This window comes from Argentina silus (assembly GCF_951799395.1).
Source record: "Argentina silus genome assembly, chromosome: 1".
NCBI classification, from domain to species: domain Eukaryota; kingdom Metazoa; phylum Chordata; class Actinopteri; order Argentiniformes; family Argentinidae; genus Argentina; species Argentina silus.
In genome coordinates this window covers 14,922,716-14,940,870 of record NC_139655.1, presented here as the reverse complement: position 1 = coordinate 14,940,870, position 18,155 = coordinate 14,922,716, and the positions used below count along the sequence as shown (strand labels likewise).

At 44.1% G+C, this 18,155-nt stretch overlaps 1 protein-coding gene across 2 annotated transcripts; it reads right to left on the bottom strand.

The window, feature by feature from the left end:
* Window positions 1–846: 846 nt before the first annotated feature.
* On the bottom strand, window positions 847–18,115 carry acox3 (acyl-CoA oxidase 3, pristanoyl). 2 transcript variants are annotated; one of them, XM_083675195.1, is made up of 18 exons: window positions 17,880–18,115; window positions 17,109–17,276; window positions 16,535–16,768; window positions 16,058–16,132; window positions 15,557–15,646; window positions 14,978–15,121; window positions 14,559–14,647; window positions 13,982–14,078; window positions 12,365–12,547; window positions 11,807–11,929; window positions 11,489–11,609; window positions 11,199–11,321; window positions 10,733–10,846; window positions 8,481–8,596; window positions 5,991–6,165; window positions 5,582–5,649; window positions 5,138–5,224; window positions 847–1,021 (listed from the first exon to the last, which is right to left on the bottom strand). In XM_083675195.1, the coding sequence occupies exons 2-18, from the start codon at window positions 17,274–17,276 to the stop codon at window positions 902–904; spliced, it is 2,127 nt and encodes a 708-aa protein (XP_083531321.1). In that variant the 5' UTR covers window positions 17,880–18,115; the 3' UTR covers window positions 847–901. The 2 variants fall into 2 exon arrangements, with proteins under 2 accessions (XP_083531321.1, XP_083531320.1); XM_083675194.1 differs by having other exon boundaries at window positions 17,109–18,115.
* Between the last annotated feature and the right edge of the window lie 40 nt (window positions 18,116–18,155).

Genomic DNA, 18,155 nt, shown 5'->3' with positions numbered 1-18,155 from the left:
TGACAGCAGGGGTTTCCTCCTTGCACACCTCCCATGTAATGCAAACTTGTTCAGTCTCTTTCTTATGGTGGATGCATGTACTTTGACATCAATTGTGGCAAGAGATACCTGTAGGTCTCGTGATGACATTCTGGGATTGTTGGAGACTTCTTTAAGCATCTTTCGGTCAGCTCTTAGGCTGAACTTGCTTGGGTGGCCTGACCTGGCCATGTTGGTGGTGGTTTTAAATGTTCTCCACTTGTAAATTATTTTCCGGACAGTGGAATGGCCAATTTCGAATAGTTTGGAGATCTTTTTATATCCCTTCCCAGACTCATATGCATCTACAATTTTTCTTCTGAAGGCCTCAGAGAGCTCTTTTGATCTCGCCATGGTGATGCAACTCACTTCAACAATCAAGAGCAAACCAAACTAAATATCTGAGGTTTAAATAGGACAGGCTCCTCCAAAATCCTCTGTAACGATGTTCTAATCATTTGCACCTGATGTGGTGCTCTTTATTATAATTTTAGGCATTTTAAGTGGAACTAAATGTAGGGGTGTCCTAACTTTTTCCTCACAAGAAGATTGCATTTCTATTAATTACATTTTACCAATCATTTTTTAAATAATTTGTTTCAGTTGTATTTGTTTAGTTATATTACCTCAATTTTTCAATATTGTTCAAATGAATATCAAATGTCCATATGTTTGAATATGTTGAAGAAGACAAAGGTTTTCATAGGGTGTCCTAATTTTTTCTCATGACTGTATATGTTATTTTATAGAGTGATAGTAATTGCATTAGTGTGACTCCACCATACTCTTTTCTATACAGCTCTCCTTTCAGAGAACCACTCAGGGAGGATGTCCAGGATGTTTTCTGAGCTGATGGACTTGGTGGTGGAACAGTTCCAGAATGTTATAGCTTGGCCCGTAGGGAACCCACGACAGGTTTGTCGGAGCAGAACTCAGCCCACCAGGCTGGCCGCTCTAGAACCTTGTTCCCCTGCATCACCGTGGACCACAGGTTCTTATACAGCTAGAACACAAGAGGAAGAAGTGATCAGGGATGAACAGAGGAGAGAGGGCGAGAGAGAGAGAAAGAGGAGAGAGATAGACAGAGAAAGAGAGAGAGATAGTACACTAGTACACTGACTGTGTGTGTGTGTGTGTGTGTGTGTGTGTGTGTGTGTGTGTAAACCTTTATCATATAAGTCAGTTGTGTGTACTCATGAGTGTGTATCTTTATGTTAATCATGTTAATCCTAATTGTAGTTGCCTAAGTAAGGCCTTTTAATGACAACCTCATGTTGGTCACTGGAGGGGTGTCATAGTACAGTATGTCAGTCTTTGGCATTGACCTTCATCAGATCTCCTCATGTTTCTACAGTATTAATCACAACCCATCCAGCCACACTTAATAAGAGACAGTAACCACTAGACAGCAACCTCATTGCACACACACACAATTATGTTTAAGTTATGAGTTATGGATAAGATATGAGTTTATAGATCTGTTAATCTGGGTTAATCTAGTTTCTGGAAAGAGGTTGTTATGAATGGATGCGTTTCTGAGAAAAGCTTGTTGAGTAATGCTGACTTGATGTTTACAAAAACACTCTGATAATTAAGGAGAAAATGAAGAATCACTTGCTCATTCGTTCACTCGCTCTCTCTCTCTCTCACACACACACACGCACACACACACAGTTTGTTCCACATGTGTTTCAAATACAGAGTTAGGATTTGTCATAGGTGACACAGCTGGACTAGGTGGATTATGGGTTATACACTCACCGGCTACTTTATTAGGTACACCTTTTCAACTGCTCGTTAACGCAAATATCTAATCAGCCAATCACATGGCAGCAACTCAATGCATTTAGGCATGTAGACATGGTCAAGACGACCTGTTGAAGTTCAAACTGAGCATCAGAATGGGGAAGAAAGGTAATTTAAGTGACTTTGAACGTGGCATGGTTGTTGGTGCCAGACGGGCTGATCTGAGTATTTCAGAAACTGCTGATCTACTGGGATTTTCACACACAACCATCTCTAGGGTTTACAGAGAATGGTCCGAAAAAGAGAAAATATTCAGTGAGCGGCAGTTCTCTGGGCAAAAATGCCTTGTTGATGCCAGAGGTCAGAGGAGAATGGCCAGACTGGTTCGAGATGATAGAAAGGCAACAGTAACTCAAATAACCACTCGTTACAACCAAGGTATGGAGAAGACCGTCTCTGAACGCACAACACGTCAAACCTTGAAGCAGATGGGCTACAGCAGCAGAAGAGCACACCGGGTGCCACTCCTGTTAGCTAAGAACAGGAAACTGAGGCTACAATTCGCACAGGCTCACCAAAATTGGACAATAGAAGATTGGAAAAACGTTGCCTGGTCTGATGAGTCTCGATTTCTGCTGCGAAACAACATGGCGTAAACAACATGAAAGCATGGATCCATCCTTTCTTGGCACACTTTGGGCACCTTAGTACCAATTGAGCATCGTTTAAACGCCACAGCCTACCTGAGTATTGTTGCTGACCATGTCCATCCCTTTATGACCACAGTGTACCCATCTTCTGATAGCTACTTCCAGCAGGATAACGCGCCATGTCACAAAGCTCAAATCATCTCAAACTGGTTTCTTGAACATGACAATGAGTTCACTGTACTCCAATGACCTCCACAGTCACCAGATCTCAATCCAATAGAGTACCTTTGGGATGTGGTGGAACGGGAGATTCGCATCATGGATGTGCAGCCGACAAATCTGCAGCAACTGCGTGATGCTATCATGTCAATATGGACCAAAATCTCTGAGGAATGTTTCCAGCACCTTGTTGAATCTATGCCACAAAGAATTAAGGCAGTTCTGAAGGCAAAAGGGGGTCCAGCCCGGTACTAGCAAGGTGTACCTAATAAAGTGGCTGGTGAGTGAACAGGGCCCTGTAACCACAAAGCTTCTTAGAGTAGGAGTGCTGATCTAGGATCAGGTCTTTCTACCTAACCAGGTATTCTTATTCATTATGATCTAAAAGGCAACAATCCTAGATCAGCACTCCTGATCTGAGATGCTTTGTGAATACGGGCCCTGGTTCTTCTCATCTGATCTCCATCATCAATACTGAGCTCTGCGGGGGGCTTGAGACACACTCCATACCGTAACCATCGACCCCTGGTAGTGGGGCTATAGTGGGGCTCAACCAGAGGGCAACATTGTGACATCACACACAGGGCAACATCGTGACATAATACCCATCATAACCATGCATGATCCATCATGATAACAGGCTGGTGATATGTTGCTTACAACAGAGCAGCGGTGAGCAAAGAGCTGGCTTCCTTCCCTTCTACAGTATCTGTTAATCATCACTGCTCTCATGTCATACATAGTTAGGCAGGATAAGGATATCTGTCATGTTTATAACTGTGTTGCTGGGCCTTTATAACTGCTCTCAAGTATCACAAAATATCTGTGTTCTATTTACTCAAGGGTATTTCTGTTTCTTTGTTATTATCACCACTTGCAAAGTGTCCAGAGTCAATTTCACCCCCACCCGTACATTCCTTCATTGCTTTCCTCCCCATTCCATTAGAACTCCTGGGGAAACTCTGGAATTACCCTGGGTTAAAACCCCATTGCTGCATTGCCTGGCAACAGAGGTCCCAACTCAGGGCATTGGAAGCAGCATGGCTTTGTTGTCGTGGCCGACGCCCCCCCTCCCACTATCTATCACACTGACCTCACCCCAGTATTAGCTAAGCTCTGCTTGGCTCACCCTGGATATGGTCTGGCCCTGGGTGTGGTTGTCATAAACAACATCACTGCTGGATACATGTGCAGAGCTCTGGCTCATGTTAAAATGTCAAAGCAATTAAAAAAGGAACGTGTCTTGAAAGACCCAAAACCACACATCTATTAAGAGTGAACTAATACAGCTTCACTTGAAGCAACACTTTAACCTTCACACAGTGTCTTGTCTTAGTCATTTGGCCTACAGGTCAACCTGCCAAGTTCTTAATAACACTCTGTCTGCCTGTGCATCATCCGTTACTCATCCCCTACAACAGACACTCCTCACAGTCCCTCAGCGTCCCAAGGCTCTGTGGAGACCAACAACACGTCTGAGACACACTGTTTGCAACAGCTGTCACAATGGGTCCATACAGCACCAGGTCCCAGTTAAACAATACTGGGTCTGAGCATGCTGAGCTGTTGTTAGTGGGTGGGTTGGCCATGTTACTGGAAGACACACACAAGAGCCAGAGGCTGCAGTCATCTTCCAGGAACTACTGACTGACCGACTCAAGCATAAACACCACCATGTCTGTTAGCCAGGATTATGATGGAAAACGGTGTGTGTGTATGTGTGTGTGTGTGTGTGTGTGTGTGTGTGAGAGAGAGAGAGAGAGAGAGAGAGAGACACAGACAGACAGACAGAGAGGGAGAAAGAAAGAGTAACTGCATGCGCATGTGAGTAATTGTGTGTGTGTGTGTGTGTGTGTGTGGTCACTATTTTGTTAACAGTCTGGCTTTCAAATGCTCCCCTGTCTCTCTGTGCCCTGAAAGGGATGCTCTGTTTTTCTAATGTGAGGACTAAGAGCTGTTTTCGCAGAAAGTTCCTCAACACATCAGTGTCCTCCTAAAACATCAGTGTCCAAGCCATCAATAACAATTAACTGGAGTGGGAGATGAGAGAGAGAGAGAGATACACAGGTTGCTGGTTTGAGATGGATATTCATCTTCATTACAAATAATCAATTAAAGCTAAGCTTCTTATCACTCAACAGTTTTATCACCTTTGTCTAATAATGTCGTTAATCGTCGTAGAAAAGCTATGCAGCACTAGAAGGAGTGGCTGTAGTGGCAGAATGCGTGTATCATGTAGTAGCAGTATAGTCTTGCAATGGTGTTTGCAGGCTGTTAATGCATGTCTGCAGGTGAACTTCCACTGTACATTCTGGCTACACTGTTGTTGTTATGATGTCATCAGTGAATCTATGCCATTTCCTTCCAACTTTAGGGGTGTGTGGGCCTGATCCCTAGTCCCTGTGCAGGCTGTGCAGTGTGTGTGTGTGTGTGTGTGTGTGTGTGTGTGTGTGTGAGAAAGAGCTAAGGGGAGGCACTAAGAGGTTTCACACGGGGGTCCTTACCTCACCATCGACCTTGCCAATGGGCGAGTTGAGAATGAAGTCAGGGGGGGCAATGGCATCCACCAACGCAACCGCCTCATCCTTCAGCTGCTCCACGACAGAGAGAGAGTTCAACACAAACAGACAGACAGACAGACAGACAGACAGACAGACAGACAGACAGCACAGATACTACACTCATCAGCACACTACAAGCCAAGCCAAAAAACAACGTTGAGGTCATCACCCCCAGTCATCCAAGCCAAACAGATACAAAATATAAACAGAGGTCAGGACATTTTAATATCTGCGCTTAATCATGGCTGTCTCCATTAGTTTAGTTGATATGAGAATTAATCTATTAATTAACCACTGATCTTCGTGCTGCGAAGGTTTCAGGAAACTCACCCCAGGGGATTAAAATGGATAGACTGTTTTATATTGATAGACATTTGATTATCTGACCTGTGAGCAGAGAGTGAGGATAGCAGTCTGGACCCAATCAGCTGGCTCCTTCCCAGAGAAATAACCACCTGGGGGAGAAAACACACACACACACACACACACACACACACACACACACACACACACACACACACACACACACACACACACACACACACACACACACACACACACACACACACACACACACACACACACACACACACACACGTAGGCGTTCACACGCACATGCACAAACACACACACACAGAGTCAGCTTCGAGCTCAAATAATTTATTTGTGTCTTATACTATTTGAGCTAAAGTGGACAAACTCATTCTATATTTTTACTATGTGTGAAGCTATCTAAATAGTCTGTTTTCTATTTGTTCGTCAGTATAAAACACACTACTGTTATTATCAAACTGACCTTGGTACAGTGTGGCCATGTGGTTGCTGAGGGTCCACAGGCTGTAGAGGGCACAGAGGCGTTTAAGCACAGGTCTGAGACCTGCTGGTGTGTCTTCATCACAGGTCTGGTCATGGAACCTCTGCACCACCGTGTGCTCTATGTACACGATGGACAGGGACCGGCAGTAATACACCTACAGACACACAGACACAGACACAGACACAGACACAGACACAGAAAGAGAAGCATGATAACTCATTTCAAAATCCTGTGCAGACCCAAACATGAAGACATAAACAAAGACAAACCTAAACACACGCACACGCATACAGACGCAGACGCCCACGCACACACAGATAAACACACACACACAGAGGGGAGAGCCAGAACCAGTTATCACAACACCATTCCCAGTCCCAGTATTGTGTGTCTGTCCGGCCATGACTGGGCAATGCCCATCCTTCCTGTGCCACATTGGCAGAGACAGAACGCAGATCCTCTCACGCCTTTGAACCCTTTGAGCCTCTCTGTCTCAGTCAAGGTCTATGGGTCCCGCTGGGCATGAGATAGGCCTAACTTTGGCTGTGCTGCCAGCCTGGGTGGAAATGACTTATTTTCAGACCATGAATCTACTTCAGCTCAGTCCATCTGTCCCTCTAGCCTAAAACCACAGAGTAACAGTGCAACAGTGAGGTAATGAACTGGAGAGACCCCAACTCTACAATCCATTTACAAACTAATGTGGTTTGGTCATAGGGGCAATGTAGTATGTTTTGATTAGGGGTGTTCAATGTTCACTGTAAACAAAATGTAAATGACCATATAAGGAAATGTTTACCATTGATCATAGGAGCTAGAGACACATTATGACATATATTAGACATATTACAACACATTATGATGAATCTGATGAATAAAGGTAATCAGAGTTGTGATTGGACCCGTGAACTCATGCATAGCAGTCCTTTTAGTCCGGTTTCATGGTAGTCCTTTGTTAATCCTTGTTTTGAACCTCACACACCAGCCGGATACAGGGACTTAGCTTAGGACAACACCACGTCACACACACTAAGCCAACTGTCCTAGGACAAGTGCCAAACCAAACTCTCGCTCTTCACACACATAAACACACACACTCAGGGGCTACTGGGGTCAGGCAACACGCACACACGAACCTATGGGTTCCCACTGTTTATCATCATCATCACCATCACCATCATCATCATCATCCGCATCATCATCATCATCATCATCATCCGCCTCCTCCTCCTCCTCCTCATCACCATCATCATCATCCGCCTCCTCCTCATCATCACCATCCGCCTCCTCCTCATCATCACCATCATCATCATCCGCCTCCTCCTCCTCATCATCATCACCATCACCTCAGTCCTTTTAATGCGTTATCATAATATACTGCCTATTAGTTTACTCTATTTCCTTACAGCTATTACATAATACAATATTGATCTGCTCCTCATCAGGCATGTGTAAAAAATGTGTTTACCAGATAATGTGGCTCCTTTTAAGGCTAAATAGACTACATTCAGTTTTTCTTAGAAAACTAGAGCCATGTTAAAAGTACGGAACTTTGGTCAACTTCGTCATTTGCTGTACAGATTGTCCATGAAGACAAAGCTGATGTTCCAGAAGATACAGTTACAGTCACAACACAGGACATCACAGATGACACACGCTGTGACTGTGACCTCACACATCTAACAGGACATGATCCCTCGCCCCAGCCGCGAACCTAAAACAGATGGTCTGAGCTATGTTAAGACTGTGAGAATACAGCTAATACAGTCAGTGTGTAAGAATGTAAATACTGTATAGGAGGACGGTCCACAAGCAAGTGCTGTATGTGTGTGCAAAAGTATCTTAGGTCAAGGAAAAGGCATATGATTCGTCATCAGACTCAACGTAGGCCAATGTCACAATAACAGTAACATAACAATTAAAATATCTAATATAAAATCTAATTTGACCTGACAAAGATCCCAGTGGGATCTTACTCAAAGCCAACTTCCAACTTGTGATGTGTGTGTGTGTGTGTGTGTGTGTGTGTGTGTATAAGACTTTCATGTTGATAATGCATTGCATAATGCATAATGCATTGCAGTTAATGGAGACTGAGTGAAACCCGGCACTCTGATAACCCAGGTGTGTTTGCAGGAAACACATTGGCTAATAGACAGGAGGAGTGACTGATGAGTCTGGACCATCTTACTGAACCTGCCCTAGGAAAGGGCTCTGGAAACATAGGGCAAGAGAGGGAGGGGGGGGGGGGGGGTAGAGAGGTAGAGGTAGAGAGAGAGATCCCTTTGAACCTGTGTCAACCAGGGCAAACACTTCTCCTCTCTTCTTTCTCTTATCTTTCCTTTCTTATCTTCTGTTTCTGCTCCCCCAAGCTTGAGAAATGAGTATTGCTACACACACACACACACACAGCTCTGCTTACTCATTCAGGGGTAGGCCTATGTGTTTGAGTGTGTATATGTGCGTTACCTGGGTGTTGTTACGAGCCTCAAAGTCAGCCTTGCCAGTAGCCTTTTCCTGGGCCAGTCTCCTCTGGCTCTCCCTTAACAGGAAACACACCAGCCACTTATAGGCAGCCAGCGGCACTACGGTGGGAATGGGACAACAGGACAGAAGAAACAGGTTATATAGGCTGCAGTGTTATATTAATAAACATTTCCAAATGTAACACCGCTATCTGCAGTGTGTGGAGTTACAAAGCAAATGAGTTTCCCTTCAGTTTTAAAAACATAAGGATTTCAAAAGGATTCATGACGGAAATGAGTTTCACTTCAGTTCTAAAAACACAAAGTGATATCAAACTGATAATACAGAACAATAATGAATGACGAATAAACAAATGAGTACCAAAACAAATACATCTAAGATCATACAGCATCAAGTTCCCTTTCTTTTCTCTATAGTAGCAATGACAGCCCATGGCTAACAGAGAGGGTTGTCGGTTTGACAACAGAGGGAGGTCAGGTCAAATACAGTCACAGCAGGACAATATACAGTATTTATAACCAATGCTCTGATTCAAGACTTTCCTCAGGGCCCCTGCACGAAGCAAAAAACTTATGTTATAAGCTGCGGTGCTGTTTACCAAATAAGGTCTGCTATGAGACACTGTAGATGACTGTACAATCGCCTGGCCTTAAGTAATGAAAAGCCTGCTTTATGCCTGTGCACCCAATCTCCTGCACTCAACTAAGCAAGGCTTTGCAAGAGGCCTTCATGAGCAGATGGAAAACTTTGCATTGGCTATAGGCCTCCTTATGGGACTACAAACACTCACTTCACACATAAGGGAGCCAGATCATACCTTAAAGGTAGTGAGTGGCTGTCTGACTGACCCCACTCCTGACCATGATAAGATTGTGTTTTATTTGGCTGGCTTTACAAGGGAGGTGTGTGTGTGTGTGTATGTGTGTGTGTGTGTGTGCGCGCACGTGAGTGCAGGTATGGTGGTGTTTTCACAGCTTCCAGGGCCAAGGTACGCAGAAGAGATGGTAATGTCATACCGGTAATGACAAACAGATGACTCTCCAATAGTTCTGGGGGATATGAGGAGTGCCATGCTTGTGGAGACATTTACGAGAAACGTTGTGAGCTATGAAAGGTTAGATAAGGGAACAATAAGAGAAGATATCAGGAGCTTTTAACATTTTGGAAAAGCTTTGTTAACCAATGATCATTACAAATCGTATTTAGAGGGGCTCATGAGAGAAGGATAAAAACAAAACTAAAGTGACTCAAATAAATCATTCCTCTTAAGAGTGTTATAGCTTTACCATCTGTTGCCATGGCGACTGCATGGCCTCAGTGCACTCTGCAGTCCATTATAACAGGAAAGCAGTGACACATCATGTGCTAGTAATTAACCTAGAAACAACAACAGTGTCTAACATACACCTGCACTCTAACGCAGCTTCTCTACCTCCTCCTCCTCTTTATGACACACACGTGGTCCGCGGTGACACTCTTCAGATGCTATGGTGACAGAGCGTGACCGAGACAAAATGGCCGCTTCCCCGACCCCCGATTTGTCGTTTAAAATGAACCCAGGCTGCAGGCCTGACCCGGGGTTGCTAGGCGACAGGCGGGTTAAGTCACCGTCTGTGGTATGATGTCAATAAACTGTGCAGATGTTTGGCATATGTGGAAGAGGGACGCGAGCCAAGGTTCACATCTCTCCACTGGAGAGTCAGCCTGGTCTGCCTGGTCTGTCTGCCTTTACCTTGGAAGGGCATTCATCCACACAGTCAAAACACTGCAGAGAAAAGACCACTGCTGTGTGTGAGTGAGTGAGTGTGTGTGTGTGTGTGTGTGTGTGTGTGTGTGTGTGTGTGTGTGTGTGTTTAACTTTTTTTTTGGCATTCTTTGAAAGCTGTGTTACAGCCCCTAACCGACATGGAGTGCTCTCTCTCTGAATGGAACAGGCACTTCCAGGGGCAGCCTGCCCTGTGGTGCATGTGAGGGTCAGTGTGGCTGCTTACCCTCCACCAGGTGTGAGAGCTGGAGCCTGGGTGTTAACTGGCACCATGACCAAGCACTTTCCATCAGAACCAGAACACTGGAATCGTTTTATAACAACTGGAGTCACTACCAATCTTCCGCTGTCTCTTCAGGCTACATTTTAACGGTCCCTCCTAAAGACCTCTTCACCCCCACTACCCCCCTGTACAAGTTTCTCTCCTGTTAATAAAATGTGTGTGTGTGTGTGTGTGTGTGTGTCGTACCTGCAGAGTCCATGCACTCTTCCATGGATGTTGCTGTGAACCTGGTCTCCAGGATACTGTCGAAGTCTTCCAGGAAGTTCACAGACTCCAGTGGGGACTGGATCTTCACATTATCTACAAAACACCATCAGCACCTCAGACTGTGTGGAGCTTACCAACAATGTTACAGGCATACACCAAAACAGATGAAACATTGAATTTGAACTAAAACATCTGATAAAAAAACATGTCTTGTAGTTGGCTGTGCTCCAACAGTTCATAACCTTTCAAGGTTAATAATTATTACTCCATAGGCATTTCACCCTCATCAAGGTTGTACAGTGAAAGTTGACAGTTTAAGTGGCTTCTTTACAGGCCAGTTTCCCAAACTGCCAGTAGCCTGTTATTACTGTTACTGTTATTATTCTAGGAATAGGCTTAACCAGTGTTTGGACAACAGGCCTCCAGGTCCAGGTTAGAGACTGACCGTGGTGCTTGGCATGGAGCCAGCTCAGCAGGTAGTTGCTGGTCTGCTGCAGCAGCACATTGTTGTCTCCCTCGTATGTGCAGTTGGGGTCGTTGTCGTTCCGGATATCCCCCAGGCGGTTCACTGAGGAGAGGAAAGCAACATCATTATGAGGACACTGATAACAATAATATTACATATGCCATTTAACTGACACTATTATCCAAAGCGACCTAGTGCATTTATTATTATTAATTTTTTTTCCATCACTGGGTGATCAGTAGCTGTAAAGGTAGTGTAGTGTGACTCACTGGCCAGGTAGCCGTGTCCTCCGCAGGCCTCCCTAGACTCCTGGATTCCCCTCTGAGCTGTCCATGAGCCCAGGGGCTTACTGGAGCAGGCTATGGCATGGATCTCTCTGCCCAGCTCTGCCTAGACACACACACACGCACGCACACACACACACACACACACACACACACACACACACACACACACACACACACACACACACACACACACACACACACACACACACACACACACAAATATAACACAAAAAAGAGCAACAAGGGCAAACTATATCAACATATATAAACACAGGTCAATGTGTTCCCTCCCTCCCTTACCTGTCTGTCGCTCTTGTCCTTCATCATGAGGCCGATCTGAAACTCCACAAAGTTCATGAAGATGGACTTGGAGAAGTGATCCAGGGCGTACACCGCTGCAAGGTATGGGATGAGACGCCATTGCTGTAAATACACACAAACAGGCAGACCCATGGTGAACATGATGAGCCACCCCCAAAAACTACATTTCCAATAAAGCAGCACATTTCACTCTAGTAGGTGCGTTATAATACACATCCAGCCATACAGTGACACTTAAAGAGATGGCCTCTCACATCTTACTGAAACTCACACACTCATCCAATTGATCAATATTTTGTTTATAAATAGTATTGATTTGCATTACTGGCATTCTATCCCTGCTAATTGTGAAAAAGGGTGCTGTCACTACAGTCCAACCAAAGTGCATGAATGGGGTAGCAGACTGTATTTCAAAAGTATTCAGCTACTTTTGGAGGACAAAATGGAACTTATTTAGCTTAAAAAATGTAAGTCTTTATTATTAAAAAACAACGTTTCGTCTGTATTGCCTTCATCAGGGTTGCCTACTAGTTGTACCTGTAGCTGGTACTCTAACACGGGTATCTCCTCTGTGTTTGTAGGCCCAAACTGGCGCCGGGTCGCAGAGAAGCGGACCGCTACAGTCATGGCCAGTTTCAGGTTGACCACTGCCATCCTGGAGATGGACACTCTACCCCCAGAGAGAGCACCCAGCGACGCCCCGAACCGCTTGTTAGGGTCCTGAGAGAGAGAAGGGAGTAGGATAGACGGAGAGAGAGAAAAAAAGAGAGAGAGAGAGAAAGAAAGAGGAGGGAAGACACTTAGTATTCATGTATTGGTTTGATGACCAGTTCTGCTGGTTCAATAGGGTCAACAGGGTTTTTGAATACTATGGCTTAGAGATTGGGGAGTGGGAGATAGAAATACAATAGCGATAGATACATATACATTCATCTCTATGGAGATGTGACGGACAGGGTCTGACCCGGGTCTCCCATGTGGAAGACTGAAGCATCTGCCATTGAGCCAAGAGGACATCCTCAAGGTCCAAGGGCAACACTTTGGTTTACATATCTCAAGGCTACCTCACACGAGACGAGAGTGATTCAAAATCACCTCCACTACAGAGAGACCAGTGAAACAAGTTGTGTTCCCCTCGTCCAATTGTAAAGGTCCAATCATCTGCTTCTGATTTTCAATGTCATTAACAGCTACAGGTTATTCAGAGCTCTTTTAAGACCTCTCCTGACATGATCCCTTACTCATGTCCCAGGGGTAAAGAGGAATGTTCCATGCCTGGCTATGACTAATAACTAACAACCGTTCGCTCACCCAGTCCTCCTTCAGGCTCATCGCTGCCCATTAAAACAGACAATAAAAGCTACCGATTCCAACCAGGCCTTGCAGGGGATCCCAACCACAGACCTATTAGAGGTCTCCTGTCTTACACCCCAGTCTTTAATTGTTTTCACAGAAGCCTCCCTTCGGTAAGTTCCCATCAGTCAGGCGAACCCAGAGCCCTCCAGAGCCCCATGCTTCCACAGGCCTTCCCTCCCCATGTTTATTTGAAAGGAAAACAGTAGGAAGATTCTTCCAGTGAGTCCAGGCGTGGCGAGCCAATCCCAGAGTGTTTGTTTGGACGTTTTCATTTGACATCCCGCTGTCACGACTGAGTAGAACCCATGCCAAGTTCCATAGCTAGAGCTAGAGGTTGGAATCCTGTCTTTACATAACATAACATAGACTGTGCTCTGAGCCAGACAAGAGCTGGAACTAGGAGGACAATGATATTTCTACAGTATGTTTGTGAGAAAAAAAAAAGTCTTCTCTCTCTAAAGAGGAATGTGATGGGCTGTGTAGGTGGAGGTTCCCTTTACTCACCTTCATAGTAAGTAAGTACGGAAGCATTGTATGAGCCAGGTCGCACCAGCCAGAATGGCCCATAGGGCTGGAGTCTACAGTATTTCCTGTTTCTGTAGACATTTTACATCTTTTTAATGTAGGAGGCAGCTTCATGCACAAGTACACCCTCTGGACAGGACGCTAGTGGTGTCATGGTAAGAGTGTCTTGATATCGGAGAGTTGGCGAATCGCACCAAAGACTGGGTCCGGATGCCTCTCTGCTTGTCACTTAGCATTAAGGAGATGGATTTGGGGTAAGGCCCTGCGACTCACCTTGAAAGGTGTCACGTAGCGTCCCTCGGGGGTGACATCACCGGTTTTGTTGAGCATGTTCTCCCGCGGGATTCTGACATTATGGAATACTGCAAAACTTGTGGGAAAAAAGTAATAAGCAAAATAATCCTTTATCATGTTAGTTACTTACTGATAGCCATCAATTCTATAGATAAATTGCAAATAGTTAAATCATCGTCATCATTGTGATGAGATTTACTGTATGGCTTAGAGCATGTTAGAACCTTCATTCATACTAAGATTCCCTTTGTTGAACATTTTGGACCTACAGTGTGAAACATAAGAGTGCACTGCCCTCTAGTGGTTCTAGTGAGAGTGTCACTCACCACCACTTACTGAAGGAGGCTTGAATTGCAACAGAACCTCATTGGGCAATATTTTGCCTTCCACAAAATACACGACTGAATTGTACCGAAATGGCAGGCTGAAGTATTTTTATGTTGTTTTACTGTTTATATTATCTGTAATGTTCATGTTGTAAAGCACTTTGACACTAATTGTCTTTGTAAACAGTGCTATACAAATACATTTAATTGACTGATGCCACTGAACCCACCCATTGTCCAGCCCGTTCTGTCCCAGTTTCTTGCCCATATCTCCCACCATCACCCCAGGCACGGCCAACAGAGTCTTGGGGTCTCTGACCTGCAGCGTCAAAGGCACCAGGTTACAATCTCACTGATATCACTAACAAACATTAGGAAAGTTTGATACATCAAGATTAGTTTTGCAAATGCTGTTTTTTTACAAACTGTATTTATCGAGCACATTTCATACACAGACGCAACACAATGCACTTTACAGGAACATATATAAAACCAATATAACAATAACAAGTATAATAGTCATTTAAAACAGTTAAAGCAGTAGTAGCCTGTAGTATACTCCACTCTAGTTCAAAAGAGAGAGAGTGAGTGAGAGAGAGAAAAAGAAAGAGAGAGAGAGAGAGAGAGAGAGAGATATGACAGACAGTACCTGGACTACAAAGGAGTGCAGCCCCTGGCAAAGCCCGTCAGGCGTGTAGAGCTGGGCGAACACCACAGCATGAGTGGCTGTCTTACCCAGGTTCCCCACCCAGAACTTAGCTGCCTCAAAGTCAGGGGAGTTGATCACAAATTCCTGGAGGAGACAGATTTTTAACTTGAGTAGACTAGAAACTTCTATCATCTAGATCTGATCGGATGAGAATCTATGAATCACCGTGGAGTTTCTTCAAATTGGGAAATTAGATGGTTCTTGATATTTTCCATTAATTTGGAATTAACAAATGTCAGCAGATGTGGATTCTCGTCTCCATCAGACCACCTATGAGTTATATCCCTAGAAACAAACAGACCAGCAGCGTCCTTCCATAATATATGCCATTTAGCTGACGCTTTTATCCAAAGCGACTAACAGTACAATGAGTGCATACATTTTTTGTATATATTGTCCCAGTGGGAAATGAACCTCAACCTTAGCATTGATAGTATCATGCTCCACCAACTGAGCCACAGTGGACCACATAGCTAGTGTGATAGAGACCATGCTGTATGTGAACTGTGTCCCACCCACCTGAGTGCTAGGGTCATACTTGGCTGTGGTCCTCATGGCTCTTGTATTGCTGCCATGACTGAGTTCTGTCAATGCGAAGCATCCAAACGTCTGCGGAGAGACAAGAACAGGTGCTGCTTAGGGGACAACAAAGAGGTTATGTTTCATATTGTGTCCTATTGTCATGCTGTTGTATTTGAAGGACTTGATGGCTAGTTACAGTATCTAAGTAGATACACAAATGTTATAGTAACCGTTTTGGACACAAAGTTGTCTTTATCAAGCTGCTCTTTAGTTACAGCATTGTAAATGACATAAGGCTGTGAATACCTGGCTGGGAATGTTAGAATGGGGAATAGATCTGACTGGTCAAAGGGCATATTTGCTTAACACACTGAATGGTAATAACCCGTTACTACAGAGATATCAGATTACTATTTATATGTGGGTACGTGTTACAAATCATGGCAGAGAGAGAGTGAGAGAGAGAGAGAAGGGATGTATATGCTGATGAATGTTTACCATCATGTCCTCTGTATCCTGCACAAACTGGTTGTGTCTCTGGGATCCTGAGTTAGCCACTGTCCCACCAAACATCTGGAACAGAACACGGCCAGACTGACAATCAAATGTCATATATCTTCTCTTGAGAAGACACACATGCAGAAATGTATTATCTCATACGTGAATTCTACTACATGCATAAGTCCATAGCCAGCCCATATGTTCCTGGTAAGTAGCATTGTAGCAAGTATCACTGTCCTGAATTACACCTGTCCATGGCCTTGATGAATGGCCTTGACAAATTAGATAAAGGAAACGATACACCTGAAAGCTTCATAGCACCAAAATCTTAAGTTAATCTTAAATTCATTGCCATTGTTTACAATGTGTGTTGTAAATGTGTTACAAAGCTTTCAGGAAAACTCTCCCAAGGATGGTGAGGCCGTAGATTTTGAGCTGCTTTTGTATGGCTACTATCAACACTACTACGCTCACCCCTTTGTTGAGGAAGAACTTGGCACCCATGGACCAGTCGTACATCCCTAGACAGTCATTGAGGACGACAGTCTTCCACGGGTTCTGCATCATGTCATCCTGCGTGAGGAACTCATAACGGAACAGCTGTTTGACCCTGCGGAACGTCAGCTCACGCATCGTCTCCATGGGGATGTCCTCCCCGGGCTGACGCGCAAATATGGGATCATTCTCCAACGTACGGAACACATGTTGCTGTTGAACAAACAGAAAATATGGTAAAATATACAAAAAAATGCTAGATATTCCTCAAGGTTATGCCTTACTGAAAACCTTTTGAAGAAACATAGTCAGATATACAACAATCAATGTGTTTGTAACAAGGAGAAATAGACAGGTTACTGTAACCAGTATTAGTATCCTTGGTGTTACTAATCTTTTATCAAGGTATGGTTAGAAATAGTAATAATATTGTCTCAAATCAAAAGGATTTACATACTTTACATTTACATTTCAAATCACCTCCACTACAGTAACCTACAACATAATTACCAGCTTACAACATGTTTATTACACATTTATTTTCACAGCCTACCTTAAATTCTAGCACATCCTCTCCCTCCAGGAACATGACCATGTCCTTCCAGTTGAAGGAGGCTCTTCTCCTGTAGATGTCCAGGGGTCCACTGGGAAGGTCAGGTAGGCCATTGTCGATCTTCTCACTCCCCTTGTGTTTAGCTTCCGAGTAGCCTGGGACACTCATCTTGAATAAGGCACCTTATTTATACTTTACAATTATAATATGGAGGTAAAGTGGAGAGATATTACATTTGGGACCTCTTGTTTTTTCCCCTCGTTTTGACAGCTCTGCTCTAGAATGAAAATCAACAGCTTGATGGATTGCCTGCTGAGGACGCTATGACTGTGCATAGGGAGAGAGCACTGACAGCTAGGTTCAAGAGTCACTTCCAGACAATCAACTACAGATCAAGGTTCAATACCCGAGAAAATCATTACCTCACTTCTACATAGACTGCCGGATAAACGACACATTTGTCCTACAAGCGAATAAACTAATACCCACATAACAGTGACTGCCACCTTCTTCACCTTGAATGAAAATAAACAACAACGCAGTGCAACATCATTGTGTTGACAGGGCAGGCATGTCAAAAGTTCCGGAACAACATAAACGTTACGTGCAGCTGCCAATGCATGAGCCCATGAACTATGGCTTCATTTCGCAACTTCTACGATAGTATTACTTCTCCGCTATGTAACGCACGTATAGCCAATATAAAGTCATGAAGTCAAAGAGTCATAATAAGTACACGTGTATAAAGGTCAGGCAAGTAGTCTATCTTACCGTATACAGTACGTTTTACTGCCTATCTATTCTCTATTTTCCAGGTCATATATGACGCATTTTCTGCGCGACGGATTTGCAGTGTTCTCCAGTACTATGAGACGATTAATTCGTCTTGACACAGTTCAGCTCTATTTCTCGTTGGCCCTTCGCAAACCTTCCAAAATTATTTGACATATGCGTGGCTGCATTGTGCATTAATTGTGTAACGAAGTTTTCATGCGTTCTGCTAAAGAACTGTTATTCTCTTAAAACCGGAAGACCGGAAAGAGATGG

What these genes read in the sequence shown, in the direction of transcription:
- acox3 (XM_083675194.1), bottom strand. Translation starts at nt 17,276, where the DNA reads ATGAGTGTCCCAGGCTACTCGGAAGCTAAACACAAGGGGAGTGAGAAG. An exon ending in TGTTAGAGTACCAGCTACAG is followed by an intron (nt 11,930 to 12,364) that starts GTACAACTAGTA and finishes GTGTATTTACAG; the next exon opens with CAATGGCGTCTCATCCCATA. An exon ending in CATGGCCACACTGTACCAAG is followed by an intron (nt 5,650 to 5,990) that starts GTCAGTTTGATA and finishes TTTCTCCCCCAG; the next exon opens with GTGGTTATTTCTCTGGGAAG.